General features: G+C 50.2%; 1 protein-coding gene across 1 annotated transcript; it reads left to right on the forward strand.

Annotated features, from left to right (window-relative positions):
• Positions 1-6,506: 6,506 nt before the first annotated feature.
• Positions 6,507-13,690, forward strand: PLA2G2D (phospholipase A2 group IID). The gene is made up of 4 exons (XM_008519142.2): positions 6,507-6,684; positions 9,833-9,977; positions 10,687-10,793; positions 12,151-13,690. The coding sequence occupies exons 1-4, from the start codon at positions 6,645-6,647 to the stop codon at positions 12,294-12,296; spliced, it is 438 nt and encodes a 145-aa protein (XP_008517364.2). The 5' UTR covers positions 6,507-6,644; the 3' UTR covers positions 12,297-13,690.
• The last annotated feature ends 1,175 nt before the right edge of the window (positions 13,691-14,865 follow it).

Below are 14,865 nucleotides of genomic sequence, written 5' to 3' on the forward strand. Positions count from 1 at the left end.
GGAGGGGAGCAAGCAGAAGAAAGAGACAATGACTAACAGCCGCTCACCTCCTCCAGGAAGCCTGCCAGAGCATCCCTTATTTTTTCTGGGCTCTCTTAACACCTATGTTAGTTTGCTTGTGTTGCCACAACCAAGAACCACAGACTAGGTGACTTAAACTATAGAAATGTATTTTCTCATGGTCCTGGAGGCTGGAAGTCGGAGATCACGGTGTCAGCAGGGCTGGTTTCTTCTGAGGTCTCTCTCCTTGGCTTGTAGATGGCTGTCTCCTCCGCACGGTCTTCCCTCCGTACCTGAATCCGAGTCCCCTCTTCTCATAAGGACACGAGTCATGCTGGAGTAGGACCCACCCTAATGACCTCATTTGAACTTAATTACCTCTTTAAAGATCCTCTCTCCAAATGCGGTTACATTCTGAAGTTCTAGGGGCTAAGACTTCAACGCACAAATTTGGGGAGGGGTACACAATTCAGCCCATAGCAATAGGCGTATGGCCCATGGCTGTGGCCCACTGGACCAAAATCAGACTTGGGAGTGCAAAGACTTAGTCTGCTCGGTCCTCTCCTTGAGCAGTGGCTGACCCTCTGGAGCCACGCCAATCCCACGTGCAGACGTGACAAATAACACCCACCACCGTGTAAGCTGTGCTTTGAGGAGGGAGTGAGATCAAAGGCTGGGTGTGAGCCTGAGCATGTTGTTTCCCGCAGAGTCAGGGGTGTATCCCTCTGGGCTAGCCCCTTCCCAGCTCTCAAGAGGCTGCGGCCCCCCGGGGGATCAGATTCACAGTAAGAAACACCTCTGGGTTCTTGTCCAGCCCACACAAGTCAGCACCTCCCCTATGCCCCCAAAACAAAGTCTTGCTGTTATTTCTGGGAGCCTGCAGAGAAGCCCTGGGAGAAGCCTTCTGCCCTGCCCCACTCCCCCCCCACCCCCACCTCACAGAGGACTCGGCGCCCCAAGCTGCAGGCTCTCGGGGGCCTGGTGGAGTACCCCCACCTTCCAGCCTCAGAGCATACTGTGCTCTGCACAGAGGAGGGGGCGTGCCCTCAGCCCCATTCCCTGCCATGTTTGCACCCGGCTGTCCCCTGGGCCCTGCAGAGCCCCTCCGGGTGACCCTAGCCTGTGCCTGGAGCTTCTACAGGGCTCTCTCCGCAGGGCTCAGGCTAAAGCCACCAGACAAATATCCTGCTGTCCACACTCATTCCCTCACTCTGACTGTTCAGGCAGGTCAACCCACCTCCATGCAAATCCACTTGTGCAAATCAGTGTGAGCCCCCCCCGCCACCCCACCCACCGGACAGGCCACCGGGGGTCTGCACAGCCCCAGTTCCAACCAGCCTGAAAGTGATTGGTCTGACTGCTTCCTCTCTGCACCGTACACAGGGTGCTGGGTCTGCCTAGGGGCTGGCATGTAGTAGGCACTCTGGAAAGGCCTGTTGAATGGAATCATTTGCTGGCTCCTGTGGGATTTCTTGGAAGCGTAGTCTTTGCCTCCCATAAGCTATTACTAATAACAATACCACACACTACCATCACTGAGCGCTTGCTGTGTACAAGCCAAGCACGGTGTATGTTGCCCCATGTCTCAGAACCCTCAGAGGAGTCCTCACAGCTGGGCCTTCCCATTTTCCTCCACCCCATTTAACAAATGAGAAAGCAGAGGGGAGTCAGGGTCCACATCAGGTCCGTCTGACCCCCAAGTCTCTTTCTGAACGCCCGGGCTTTGCTGCCTCACAGCCCAAGGTGACTTGAGGAAGGCAGCGGCGGGCTGGGGCGTCTCAAAACAGGAAGAACCTTGGGCAATGACCATCTGGAAGCTGCAGGGTGTGGGAGTGTCAAGTGATTTTGAAAGTACATTCTGTGGCCTCATGTCTGAACTTGGATCCCTCTGAATGAACTGAGAGGTCAAAGTGCAAATCCCCCTGCGGTGGGGGACCAGCTCTGCCTCCTTCAGAAACAAGAGTCTCTGGGCCTGAGGCTGGGGGGGATGTCCACTGGCCCAGCCTCTTGCTTTGGTCAGAACTTTCTACTCTTTCCTCCTGGTTGGGGGGAGGTCACCAGGTGCCAAGCATTTACTGACCACCTACAGTGTGCCAATCATTCCACTTGAAATCATGACAACAAGCCTGCAGAGGATCCATAAATTGCCCCATTTTTCAGATGGGAAACCTGAGGCTCAGAGAGACAAATGTAATGTAATCAAGGCGATGCCATTATTAAGCTAGAATTCAAAGCCACATCTGCCTGATATCAAAGCTGGGCTTTTCTTTCTGCTACATAACCTCAGTTTGTAATCTGGAAGGCTGTCTGATCATCTAGAAGGGTATCTGAAATACTTCCTGCTGAAGTTTGAGCCCATTTGCTTTTATCATTATTGTCATCATTACCTAAATGTATTGAAGTATAAAATATAGACAGGAAAACGCACAAATTAAAATAGCTGGATGAATTTTCACAGTGTGAACACCCCAGTGTAACCAACACCCAGTCAAAGGAACACATGAGCAGCACCCCCAAAGCCCTCTTAGCAAGAGCGGAGTGGCTCTGCCATCATTTATCCATTGTGCAGGTGACAGACATTTGGATGGTTTCTGGTTGTTTAACCCACTGGCTTTGGTTCTGCCTGGGTGCAACTGGAGAAAAGTGGGTCATTCTCCCACAGAGACGTCTCAAATCTCTTCCTCCCTCCTCTTCCCCTGCCAGCGTGTTTCAGATCTGAAGCTCAGAACGCCTGGGGAAGCCCAGCTCCTTTTACTTTCCCATATCCTGCAAACCTTCAGTAATTCTGAGCTTCATCTCCAATACCCTCTGGCAGGTGACGTCATACATGGAGTCCAGGCAGTGGGACCATCCAGTAAATGGGGCTTTGCAGGGAGGGGTGGGTCAGGGGGAGGACTCTGTCCGCTGGCTGAAGAGGACGCGCTCCCACCCATCGGGGTATCTCGATGACGAGGGTCCTGTTTCTTCTCTTCTGCAGTGAGGATGGGGGCAGCAGGTTCCAGGCTCTGCCAGCTCTTCTCCTTTCTACCTCCATCTATAATGAGAGGGCAAGAAAGTCCGGCAGAGCCCCTGGGTACAGTGACTCATCTGTAAAATGGGGATTAGGGCAGCCTCTGCTCACATTTACTATGTGGGACCACTTAGAACAAGGCCCAGCCCAGAGGGAGGGCGAGCTCTGGCCGACCTGTGTTCTAACCCAAACTCTGCTGCTTACCTGCCATGTGATCCTGAGCAAGTTTCCAATCTCTCTGAGCTCCAGTTCCCTCACCTGTAAGACGGGAATAGCAGTATCTCCTTCATGGTGTGGTTGTGAAAAATCAACCCACTGTTGGACATGTAGTCAAGGCGCAGCCGATCGTGACTATTCTTAATAGAATTTGTACTCCAGCACCTAAGCCCCCTCCTGCTCCTTCCCATCCATTACCTGGAGATCTTGACAGATTGTGGCCTAACAGTATCATCATGTGTTTTTTTTTTCTAGGGAAGTAAAAACACACAGACTTGCTGACAAGTCTCAAGGACCCACCACATCCAAGGAGTACCCACGAGCTGCTGATGGAGGCAGAAGCAGACGGGCGTCTAATTTCCCACAGACTTCAGAGAGAGGAAGAGCCTTACAAATCCTATCTTCTGACCCAGCAATTTCACTTCTGGAATCCAGCCTAAAGAAACCACCCTTTCAAAATAGACAAAGCTGTATCGTCATAGTGCTATCCATGGCAATGAGTGTTGGTGACCTAAAGTCATAGTGAGAAAAAAATCAATGAATAGAAACGGCCCCAGAAGTGGCCCAAATCATGGACTATTAGTAGATAAAGACATTAAAACAGTTATTATAACTGTATTCTATACATGTAGGAAGATAGAGGAAAGCTTGAGAATGTTAAGTAAAAACATAGAAGATGTAAAAAAGAGCCAGAGCAAATTTCTAGAGAGAAAAAATACACCTCCTGAGATGAAAGATACAGCAGATGGGATTAACAGCAGATCGGGCAGCGCAGAAGAAATGCTCATTTATTCTATTTATTCTAAGCAGTGACGGTGTGGATGAAGATGATGACGATGGGAGTAACCAAAGCTAACATTTATTGATCTCTAGCTATGGACCAAGCCCCGTTCACATACCATCTCGTTTAATCTCCACAAGAAGCCCGTGAAGTAGTTACTGTTGCCACCCCTATTTTACACACGAGGAAATGAAAGACAGAGTTGAGCAACTTTCTCCAGGTGAAGCAGCTGGAAGGAGGGAGCCCAAGCGTAATCCAGGCGACCTGGGTTTGACCCCCACCTCCCCATCCTCTTCACCTCCGCGTGATGCTCACAGCCCGTGTGGTGGTCACCACAATGGCATCCTCTGTGTAGGTGAAGCTTGGTGCAGTGTGCTGTATGCATGTGACCTCTAAACCCTACAGCAACCAGAGGACGGAGGGACTGTTGTCCCCATATTGTCCCAATTCTGCAAATATGGAAACCGAGTCTCATGGAGGTCAAGAGATTTGCCCAGGTTCCCACAGCTGGTCTGAAAAGGAGCCGGAATTTGAACCAGTTCCCTCTGAGCTCAAACCCAGCCTTTCAGATGTGCCCTGGGGCCTCTTGAGGTGCAGGGACAACTGTTTTTGAGGTCCCTTTGCAGCATCCATAGCCTGTCTTCTCTCCCCCTAGGGAAAATCCTTCTGGGGTCAACAAGTGGTCCTGGCTGCTTTTCCTCCTGCCCGAACAGTACCAGATCAGGGGAAGCTGGGGCTCTGGGAAGTAGCTCTGTGCCCCTATCAACGGCCCAGACGTGGAAGATCTCTTGTAGGGTAGGGTCCTACACTGGTAAGAGCGTGCATGGGGGAGGTATGTCAAAGAACATGCCGGAGACATTTACTTTGCCTGCTGTTTATTTTGTATGCAGATTGTTTTCTCATACATGAGGTGGTCAGTTGGTGACTGAGTCAAAGGATAAAGGCAAAAATGAGATTTAACAGAGAGAGGAAAGAGAGTTGAGAGGGACAGAGGGAATAACTCCCAGCAGGGGCTCTTGCTGGCACACTCTTTTGGGGGAACCGATGAGCTGGCAGCAAAGAGGTCAGCCTGTGCACCATGTCCTTGAACAGCCATCTAACAGGCATGGAAGAAAAGCAATTTCTGCTATCAAGGGACTCGCTGTTAAACCTTGAAAGGTTACCGGTGGAGCCTTTGTGGCAGATGCCTCTTTGTAAGGCCGGTATGTCCTGCCATCAGCACCTCCACCCTAGCTAGGCTGCGTCCACACTGTTTGCCTCACCAGGATTTTTAAACGTGAAATGGGGCGGAACTTCTGCAGAGTAAGGTGTCGACGCACATCAATTGCCTTCAAAGTGGCTTGTGCTTTGACTCAGCAAGTCCGCTTCAGTAGCACATTCTACAGAAACAATTCTGGAAATGGACTGGATTCAGCCTCAAGGATTCCTTTCCCTGTACGGTCTCGAATAGTGAAAAATCGAAAACAACCGGTATATCCATCAATGGGGGATTTGTTAAATGAATGGCATAGATGTATAATGGAATACAAGATTACCTTTCAATATGTTACTGCAGAAGAATATTTAACAACTTAGAAATGTGTCCAATATATTGGTAAATGAGAAGACAGACTGCAAAGACCTATAACATTTTCCCAATTTAGTCAGGGAAAAGTATGGAAATATATATTGTTGTACATACAACAATAAAACCAGAAGAACATACACCAGAATGTTAATGGTGGAAACAACCTAAGTGCACATCAATGGATGAATGGATAAAGAAGATGCGGTGTGGTGTGTATATATATATATATATATATAATTATACTATATTAGAATAGAATATTATTTAGCCATGAAAAGGAGGACATCCTGCCATTTGCAACAACGTGGATGGCCCTTGAGGACATTATGTATGCCAAGTGAGACGAGTCAGACAGGGAATGACAAATACTGTGTGACATCACTTACATGTGGAATCTAAAAAAGGTAAATTCATAAAAACAGAGAATAAAATCGTGGTTACCTGGGGATGGGGGGGTGAGAGGGCACAGGATGTCTGTTGTATAAAGGTACAAACTTGCAACAAGTAATACATAAGTCCTAGAGATCTAGCGCACAGTACAGTGAACAAAGGAACAATGTATTGTAATCATCAAACTTGCTGAGACTAGATGTCAATCATGTCAACCACTAAAAAGAAATTATAATTATATGAAGTGATAGAGGTGCTAATTGTTGCTGTCATGGCAATTATGTTACAATATACAAACGTATCAGATCAACATGCTGTACACCTTAAATTTACACAATATTATATGTCAAATATATTTCGATTTTAAAAAGTTAATGGTGCTTAATGGATTCACAGTGACTTTAAATTTTTTCTTGTTGTTGATGTTTTCCAAATCTTCTATACTGAATGTATGTTTGTTTTGTAATCGAAAAATTTTTTAAAAGCCCAGAAACCAGATATTTCAAAAAGAAAGAAGTTCCCAATGGGCAGAAAAGAGGAACAGACAGAGCAGGAGTGGGCTGCACCAGAGCTGGAGCTGGACTGAGTGGGAGTGGGCGCAGGGGGTCCAGCTGATATAAGGAGCTGCCCACACGGAAGGGGACTTCCAGCAGCTGCTTCCATCGCTCTGCGCTGGGACCATGGAGGTTCCCCTGCTGTGCGTGCTGGTGGTGTTTGCTGGTGAGTGGGGGCAGGACCCACAGCTGAGAAGGTGAGGGAGGATGTGAGGAGGTCCTTTATCTCCTTCCTGGACTGAGCTGCTGCTCCGATCCCCACTACCTTGGCCCCCCAGGCTTCAACCCTTCCACCTCCTGTAAGGAGCCATTAGCGGCTCCCAGGCACCTAGAATGGGGGCTCCAGCCAGAGAGCTCTGGGCAGCCAAGCTATGTGGCATGCCCCTGGACTGCTGTGAAGGGGAGAGCTAGAGGTTCAGAAACTGGGGGCCTGCTGAGCTGACCCCTATAGTACCACGGACACAAATTACAGAAATGGATCTCCCACCGCCTCCTGCACCCCTCTCTTCATTTGACTGAATAATAGCGACCTTTGGCATAGGCACAGCTCTCTCTCTTTCTAGAGTCCTTTCGTCTTCATTCTCCCCCTTGACCCTGGGAAGAGGGCTCTGTTGACTGTCAGAGGGAGATGGAGCAGTGTCCATTCGGTCTTTAGCAGATCAAATGTCAGAATGTGGTTGTTAGGGGCCGGCTCCGTGGCCGAGTGGTTAAGTTCGCTCGCTCCGCTGCGGCAACCCAGGTTTGGATCCTGGGCGCGGACATGGCACCGCTTGTCAGGCCACGTTGACGCGGCGTCCCACATCCCACAACTGGAAGGACGTGCAACTAGGATATACAACTGTGTACAGGGGGGTGGTTTGGGGAGATAAAGCAGAAAAAAAAAAAAAAGAATGTGGTTGTTAGCAAGCTGGCAGTTTTGTTTCTTGACCCATCTCAAAATATGTGATTTTAGGAAGGATTGGCATTTTTAAATGTGGTTTTATGTTATCTTGGGGCTCCCAAATTCTTGAGAGGAACTGATCTCCAGGGTTACACTGAAAACCAGTAGGAAAATTGCAATCCACTACCGAAATTCATCTCTCAGACGTAAAGAGGCAATACAGTGTAGAGATAGAATACAGAGATGAACCTGCATTCAAACGCTAGCCCGACCATCTCAGAGTAGTATGACCTTGGCCAAGTCACCCCATCTCTCTATATCCTCATCTGTAAAATGGGCACAATAGCATCTTTTCCACAGGATTGTTAGAAGGACTCTAATGAGAAAATATATACAAAGCGTTTAGCAAGTGTGAGTAATATTAAGCAAGCAATAGCTTAACACGCAGCACATGCAAGAGGTGGGAGCGCTGTTGCCTCCCATGGCTGTGATTAACCCTTGGGAGAAGGGGCTCCATCCCCTTCCGATGGCAGCCAAGGTTGGGAAAATAACAAGACAGGAATTGCTGACGAGCTAAGCCAGTTCCCCAAAGGCCCCATATCCACAGATTGAGTGCCTCAATTTCTCAGGGCTGGGTTCACCTACTCTAAAATTGTTAGAAATAAGACCATCTTAAAGCATTCTGAATCAAAGCTGAATTTATTGCTTGCCTGGAAAGAGAGAGCTGCACCATTCAGGTGTGAGTGTATCTGTGTGGGTATTTCTGAGATGCAATGGAAAGGGCTAGATTTAGGGCAGAAAAGGGGGTGGAGGAATACCAAAGAGACAAGATTCTGAATCCAGGTCCCTGGCTGGCCCGCACGGTGGACTGTCACTCTCTTTGCCATTGGTTGCCTTTGGGTTTCTTATCACTGAATCTGGGAATCCAGAGGGCCTGGGATCGGTCATTAGCACTGCGGAAGCTTAGCAAGGTTTCCCATTAATATCAAGTGCAGCTAGAGCCAAAGGAGTGACGACGTGTATTCCCTAACCTTGAAGGGACACACTGGGGACACAGGCCTGCAAGTACCGGACACCACCAGTCCCTGGAGGTGCAGCTCGAGACCACCTGCTTGTGATCTCACCCTGAGTCCACTGTACGAGTCCCTCCCAACCCCCTCTTCCCACCCCAACGACCCCCAATGTGGGGCTCACCCTATTTCATTTGTGTGAGGAGCTTTCATTATAACATCATTTCCCAGAGGATGGGGGGTGCGTGTCTTCCAAAACTAGGGACCTCCCCAGCCCAGTCTTGCTGAAACTCTCGGCTCCATCTGTGTTCTCGAATCATCTCTTGTGGTTGCACACACACATTGCCGTCTCCTTCTTATCTTGTCTGTTTCTCCCAAACTCTCCCCTGAATTCATGGACTTAATATACTTTATTCCTCCTAACTCAGCATAATGCATTCCTCTCTCCCAATAAAATAAATTTCCCTTATGATCAATTCTAACCGCAGCTGCTATAACTGAAATGGAAAAACATCCATGAAAATGATTGATTTCTAAAGCACACTGCCTCCCAGGACCGCTGTGCACGATCTTTAATAAGCGGACTTCTCTATGGGATGCAGGGGGGAGAGGGGGAGTGTGGGGAGTGTAGGAAGAAGGGTGAGGCTGATTATCCTTCCTATAATAGAATGGGAACTCAATGCCCAGAGACATGGAATGGAGCCAAACCGCCTTGGGTTTCGTCCTGGCTCCTCCATTTACCAGCCACTGTGACCTGGAGCAAGTCACTGAGCGCCAGTCTGCTCATCTCTAAAATGGGGATTAAAAATATTATTTATCATACCAATGTTGGTTTCTTAGTTTTCCTCCATATACCACAATTATGTAAGATGATAATAGTGTTAGAGGAAACTGGGTGAGGGGTATATGAGAATTCTCTGAATGATCTTTGCAACTTTTCTATACATCTAGAATACACCAAAATAAAAGGTTATTTATTTTTTAAAAAGTAGTATTTAGGGCCAGGCCCCACGGCCTGTTGGTTAAGTTCGGCATGCTCCACTTTGGCAGCCCCAGTTTGGTTCCCAGGCACAGACCTACACCACTCATCTGTTAGTGGCCATGCTGTGGCAGTGGCTCACATACAAAAAGAAGGATATTGGCAGTGAAAGTTAGCTCAGGGTGAATCTTCCTTAGCCAAAAAAAAAAAAAAAAAAAAAAGAATTTACCTCATGGGATTGATGCAGTCAATAAATTACAACATGAAAAGACCCATAGTAAGCACTCACCAACTGTCATTATATTTTTAATATCTATTGTGTGTGATGTTATTTTATTAATCAAGGTCATTAGTCTGAGCTGGGCAGAACAGAGGTGCCAGGCCTGTGGCCCACTGGCCTCCCCTGAGATTCATGTCCTCTCCTTGTTGCTGGGCTCCTTGGCAGGTGTGATTCCAACCCAGGGAGGAATTCTGGACCTGAACAAGATGATCCGCCAGGTGACCGGGAAGACACCCTTCTTCTCCTATTGGTTTTACGGCTGTCACTGTGGACTCCGTGGCAAAGGCCAGCCCAAAGACGCCACGGACTGGTAACCCCTTCGCAGGCAGGCCCACAGTGGCAATCCTGTCCTGCCCCCTCCCCGGGACTCTCCCCTTTCCTCTCTGTTCATTTGTTCATTCCACAAATTCGTTTTGTACTCTGTGCTGGGAACTCTGCTGAGCTCCGGCACAGTTCCATCTCTCTTGGATCTTGCCTTCTAGAGGGCTCCCCAGAGACTCTGAAGGACCCCCTTGCACTCCAATCTCTAATCTAGATAGAATACCCCCACACACTCCCCACTGCCATTGCATGTTGTCTTTAAAAAGTCCCACCTCTTTTTGCCATTATCTGATGTGATCTTCACAACGAACCTGGGAATGAGCCAGAGGAAGGATGAAAGCCAGCCAGGCCCAGGGTCACTTCTCTGATCTACCACTTACAGGCTGTGTGACCTTAGGCAAGTGGCTTGGCCTCCCTGAGTCTCAGTTTCCTCATCCGTGAAATGGGAATAATACTAGCATCTCTATTATAGGGAGTAGCGAGGATTAAGAGAAAGTTCAGACATGAAGGAGGTGCCTGATACTCAGGAAGCACTCAATAAGTGTTAACTAGCATGACCATAAAGAGGACTAGAACTCTGCAGGACTTAGCTCTTCCAAGGTTTCTCCTCTGGAGCAGGGGCAGCCAGAGACCTGAGTCAGCCAAGGAGCGTGCAGCTGTGCTCTCTGCCTGTCCCACCTTCTGTCCTCTCCCTCCAGGTGCTGCCATGCCCATGACTGCTGCTATACTCATCTGAAGTACCACAAATGCCGTCGCCGCTGGGACCGTTACCACTACACGTTTTCCGAGGGGGACGTCCAGTGCCGTGAGTGCCCGGGCCTCGGGGTTGGAGTTGGAGGCTGAGGAAGGGAGTTCTGGCACTCACTGCCTTCATGTGCTGTGTGATGATGCACAAGCTGCCCGACCTCTCTGTTTTTCTCATGTGTCCAATGGTGGTGGCTGAGCTGTGAAGGAGGGGCAGGAATGGAGGTGGGAGCATGGAGAGGTCCGAGAGGGGCTTTGACCTCTTCAGGATCTGGAAGGCTGGTGGACCTCAGCTTATTTCCCTGCCTACCACCGACCAGCTGTGTGACCTTGAACACAGTGTTTAACCTCTCTGAACCTCAGTATCCCCATCCGGAAACTCAGGGTGATAACAGTCTTCTACGCCATAAAGTTAATTCAAGAACTAAAACAAGAGATGACAGATGCCTGCTGCAGAGCGCCTGCTTGATCCATCACACGGGCCGCCCATATTGTTGCTCCTACTGTCGTCCACAGTAGGTCACAGCAGCCCAGCCAGGAGGTGGCACCGCTCTGCCAATCTCCATTTTACAGACCGGGAAACTGACTAGAGTGATGAAGGGTTTGCCTGGGGTCACACTGCTGCAAAGGACAGAGCCCGGGCTGGAACCCAGGTCACCTGGCCCCTGGGTCCTTGCACGGGAGAAAGGTGGCAGGTCCCAGGGCTCATTACAGCAGCCCCTGTTAATTGAGAGCTTAATAATAATAACAGCAGGCCCAACATTTATTGAGCACTTACTACGCGCTGAGCACTTTAGGCCTTCTTACTTTAATTCTCATGACAGCCCCCAGAGGCAGCACTTCCCAATGTCCCAATGTCCCCATTTTAAGGATAATGAAACCAAAGCCCTGTGGTCCCTGCTGTCTTTGCACCTGCTGTTCCCTCGGCCTGGAATACCTACCCTTGTCCAGCCTGGCTGTCCGTGGGGGAGTGGGCCCTTCCGCTCCCAGCTCCAGTGACTCTTGGCATGGAGTCAGGTGCCCCTACTTTAACTTCTCGTGGCCCCGCATCTTCCCTGCTTCCGTGTAGCACGGTGATATTCATTCCGTGGTTCTCAAATATCTGCCGCCCCCATGGGAGTGTGAATCTGACATGCGTGTGTCCGTTTTGCTCAGTCCTGTCCCCCAGGGCGAGCCGCAGGATAGGTGCTGGATTGTTGATTGAACGGATGCATAAATAAGTAAGGGAACAAAGACACACAGGGAGGCCGGGGTACGTGCCAAGGTCACACAGCTAGAGTCAAAGCAGCTGGGCTGGGTACCCTAAAGCTGAGCAAGGACTGCGCTGTCTTCAGAGGCTCCCTCCAGGGGCCCTAGACCCACCCCTGGCTCTGTCTCAGGAAGGGACAGACACTGAGCCCACCTCCTCCACCCCACAGCTGAGAAGGGGAGCTGGTGCGAGCAGCAGCTGTGTGCCTGTGACAAGGAGCTGGCCTTCTGCCTTAAGAGTAACCTGGACACCTACCAGAATCATCTGCGTTTCTACTGGCGGCCCCGCTGCAAGGGCCAGACCCCTATGTGCTAGGAGAAGCCCCAGCTGTCCCGCGCCCTCTGCCCCTTGGCATCTTGAGCTCTGGAAGTCCCGTAGGATTGCTGACACCCCCGCCCCCAGTGTCTACCCCCCTGAACCAGCCTGGCTCCTTTAAAATACTCCTGGGAGGATGGAGGGTCTCGGCCTCCCTCCCACCCCCCATCTTGTCTCTTGGACCTTCTAAAATTTCCCAGCCGAGGCAGCAGCTGTCTCCCCTGGGAGTGGATTGGGAGCCCCCAGGGATGGTGTTAGAGTGAGGGCAGCAGGCAGTGGGGGAGGGGCCTGGAGGCCTAGGTGTGGCAGGTTCTCCCTGACAGGGCCACTCACCAGGCCTCCCTGACCCAGGCCCACCTTCCAATACACTGTCCAACTGCAGCCAGAGTGGCCCCTCTAGAGGGCGACACCGATCTTTCTGTCCATGTGACTCTACTTCTTAAAACCCCAAAGACTTTCACCGCCCCAGGTTAGGGCCTCTCACAGGAGTTGGGGACTCGCACTGTCTGGCACTGTGTCCCCGTCCCCAACGAGGCTTGGAGGTCCTTGCGGGCTAGGCCCAGGCCTGTCTCTACTCAGTTGCTTCCCTGGTGTCCAAAGCCTGGAACAGAGACAGGGCTCCATCAACGCCTCTTGAGGGAGGGGTTGGATAAAGCCGCCTGCTCCCCTTCCCCAGGCACCAGGTCCCTGAGCACATGCCACATGTCCTCCTGGCTTTCCTTTCCTGTTTCTGGGCATTTGCTCAGGCAGGGCCTTCTGCAGAAATGCTCTCCTCAGGCTCCTCAGGGTCCAAAGTCTTTTTCCTACAGAAGTCTCCCCAGGCTGATTCCTCCTGGCTCCAAGGACTCACTCTGTCCTCCGAGCTCCCAGAGCACTTTATGGGTCTGCAATTCCCAAGCTTTATCTCAAGTGGTATGTAATTGTCCAGACTTCTCTGGGCTCCCCCAAATAGACTGGAGCTCCTGGAGGACAAGGACCGTGTCTGTTTCATCTTTATTTCCTCTGTTCCCCCCTAACAATAGGTGCTCAATTAATCCTCTCCCAGCCCAGCCCCCAAACCCCAGCTAAGCCAGGTGTTGGCTGCTAATGCTCACATCTGCCTCCTTCTCTTAAGGATTGCCCCTGTCTGCTCATCACCCCTCCCCACTCCAACTTCCTCTAACCAATGACTAGGGAGTATAACACCATCAAGGGTAGAACTGCCCAGCCTCTGTGCAGGACCATCAGGGTGGCACATTGTGTGCCCCAGAGCTCCTCGTGGGATCAGGCTGAGGGTAGACATCTGGAACCACTTCTTTGCTTAGCTTCATCCCCTGGCCTATCCTGTTTCCCATGTTCCCTTATAGGTGTCTCCAGAGAGCACTCCCTCAATAAATCATTCATTTGTTCAAGAATCCTTGTCTCAGGCTTGGCTTCTAGGGGAACTGACTTTGGATGGATGGATGGGTAGATGGATGGGTGGATGGGTGGGTGGATGGATGGATAGATGGATGGATAGGTGGATGGATGGGTGGATGGATGGGTGGATGGATGGATGGATGGATGGATGGATGGATGGATGGGTGGATGGATGGATGGATGGGTGGATGGATGGGTGGATGGATGGGTGGGTGGATGGATGGGTGGATGGATGGGTGGGTGGATGGGTGGATGGATGGGTGGGTGGATGGATGGATGGGTGGATGGATGGGTGGATGGATGGGGGATGGATGGATGGATGGATGGATGGGTGGATGGGTAGGTGGATGGATAGATGGATAGACGAATAGGTGGGTGGATGGGTGGATGAGTGGATGGGTGGATGGATGGATGGGTGGATGGATGGATGGGTGGATGGATGGATGGGTGGATGGATGGGTGGATGGATGGATGGATGGGTGGATGGATGGGTGGATGGATGGGTGGATGGATGGATGGATGGGTGGATGGATGGGTGGATGGATGGATGGGTGGATGGATGGGTGGATGGATGGATGGATGGATGGATGGGTGGATGGATAGATGGATGGATGAATAGGTGGGTGGATGGGTGGATGAGTGGATGGGTGGATGGATGGATGGATGGATGGATAGATGGGTGGATGCATAGATGGGTGGATGGATGGATGGATGGATGGATGGGTGGATGGATAACTTTTTCATATAAGGATCCACAATCTTTTATTCATATGTCATTAGCCACATCTCCAGCAGTGGGGCTGGAGCACCTGGAGCCACCCACACCCTCTAGCCTGTGACACACATCTATGACACAGTTGACTGAGCAGTTTTCCTTTTACGTGACGCTCAGTGGCTCAAGCAAGGCAGTGTAATAGGAATTAAGAACTATGGGCACTGGGTTCAAATTCCAGCCGTACCACTCACCAGCCTTGTGACCTTACATGAGGACTCTCAGTTTCCTTTTTTGTGAAGCATAGAAGAAATTAAGAAGAAAACAAGAGGAGGTCAGTCTGAGTATTAAAGAAGATTAAGGTGTATTAAGCTCTTAGCACATGGTAATCCCTCTTTAAATGTTAACGGTATTATTATTGTTGTTGTTGTTATGTAGTGACCGAATCTGAAGTCACTC

The sequence above is a fragment of the Equus przewalskii genome, chromosome 2 (assembly GCF_037783145.1).
Source record: "Equus przewalskii isolate Varuska chromosome 2, EquPr2, whole genome shotgun sequence".
NCBI classification, from domain to species: Eukaryota; Metazoa; Chordata; class Mammalia; order Perissodactyla; family Equidae; genus Equus; species Equus przewalskii.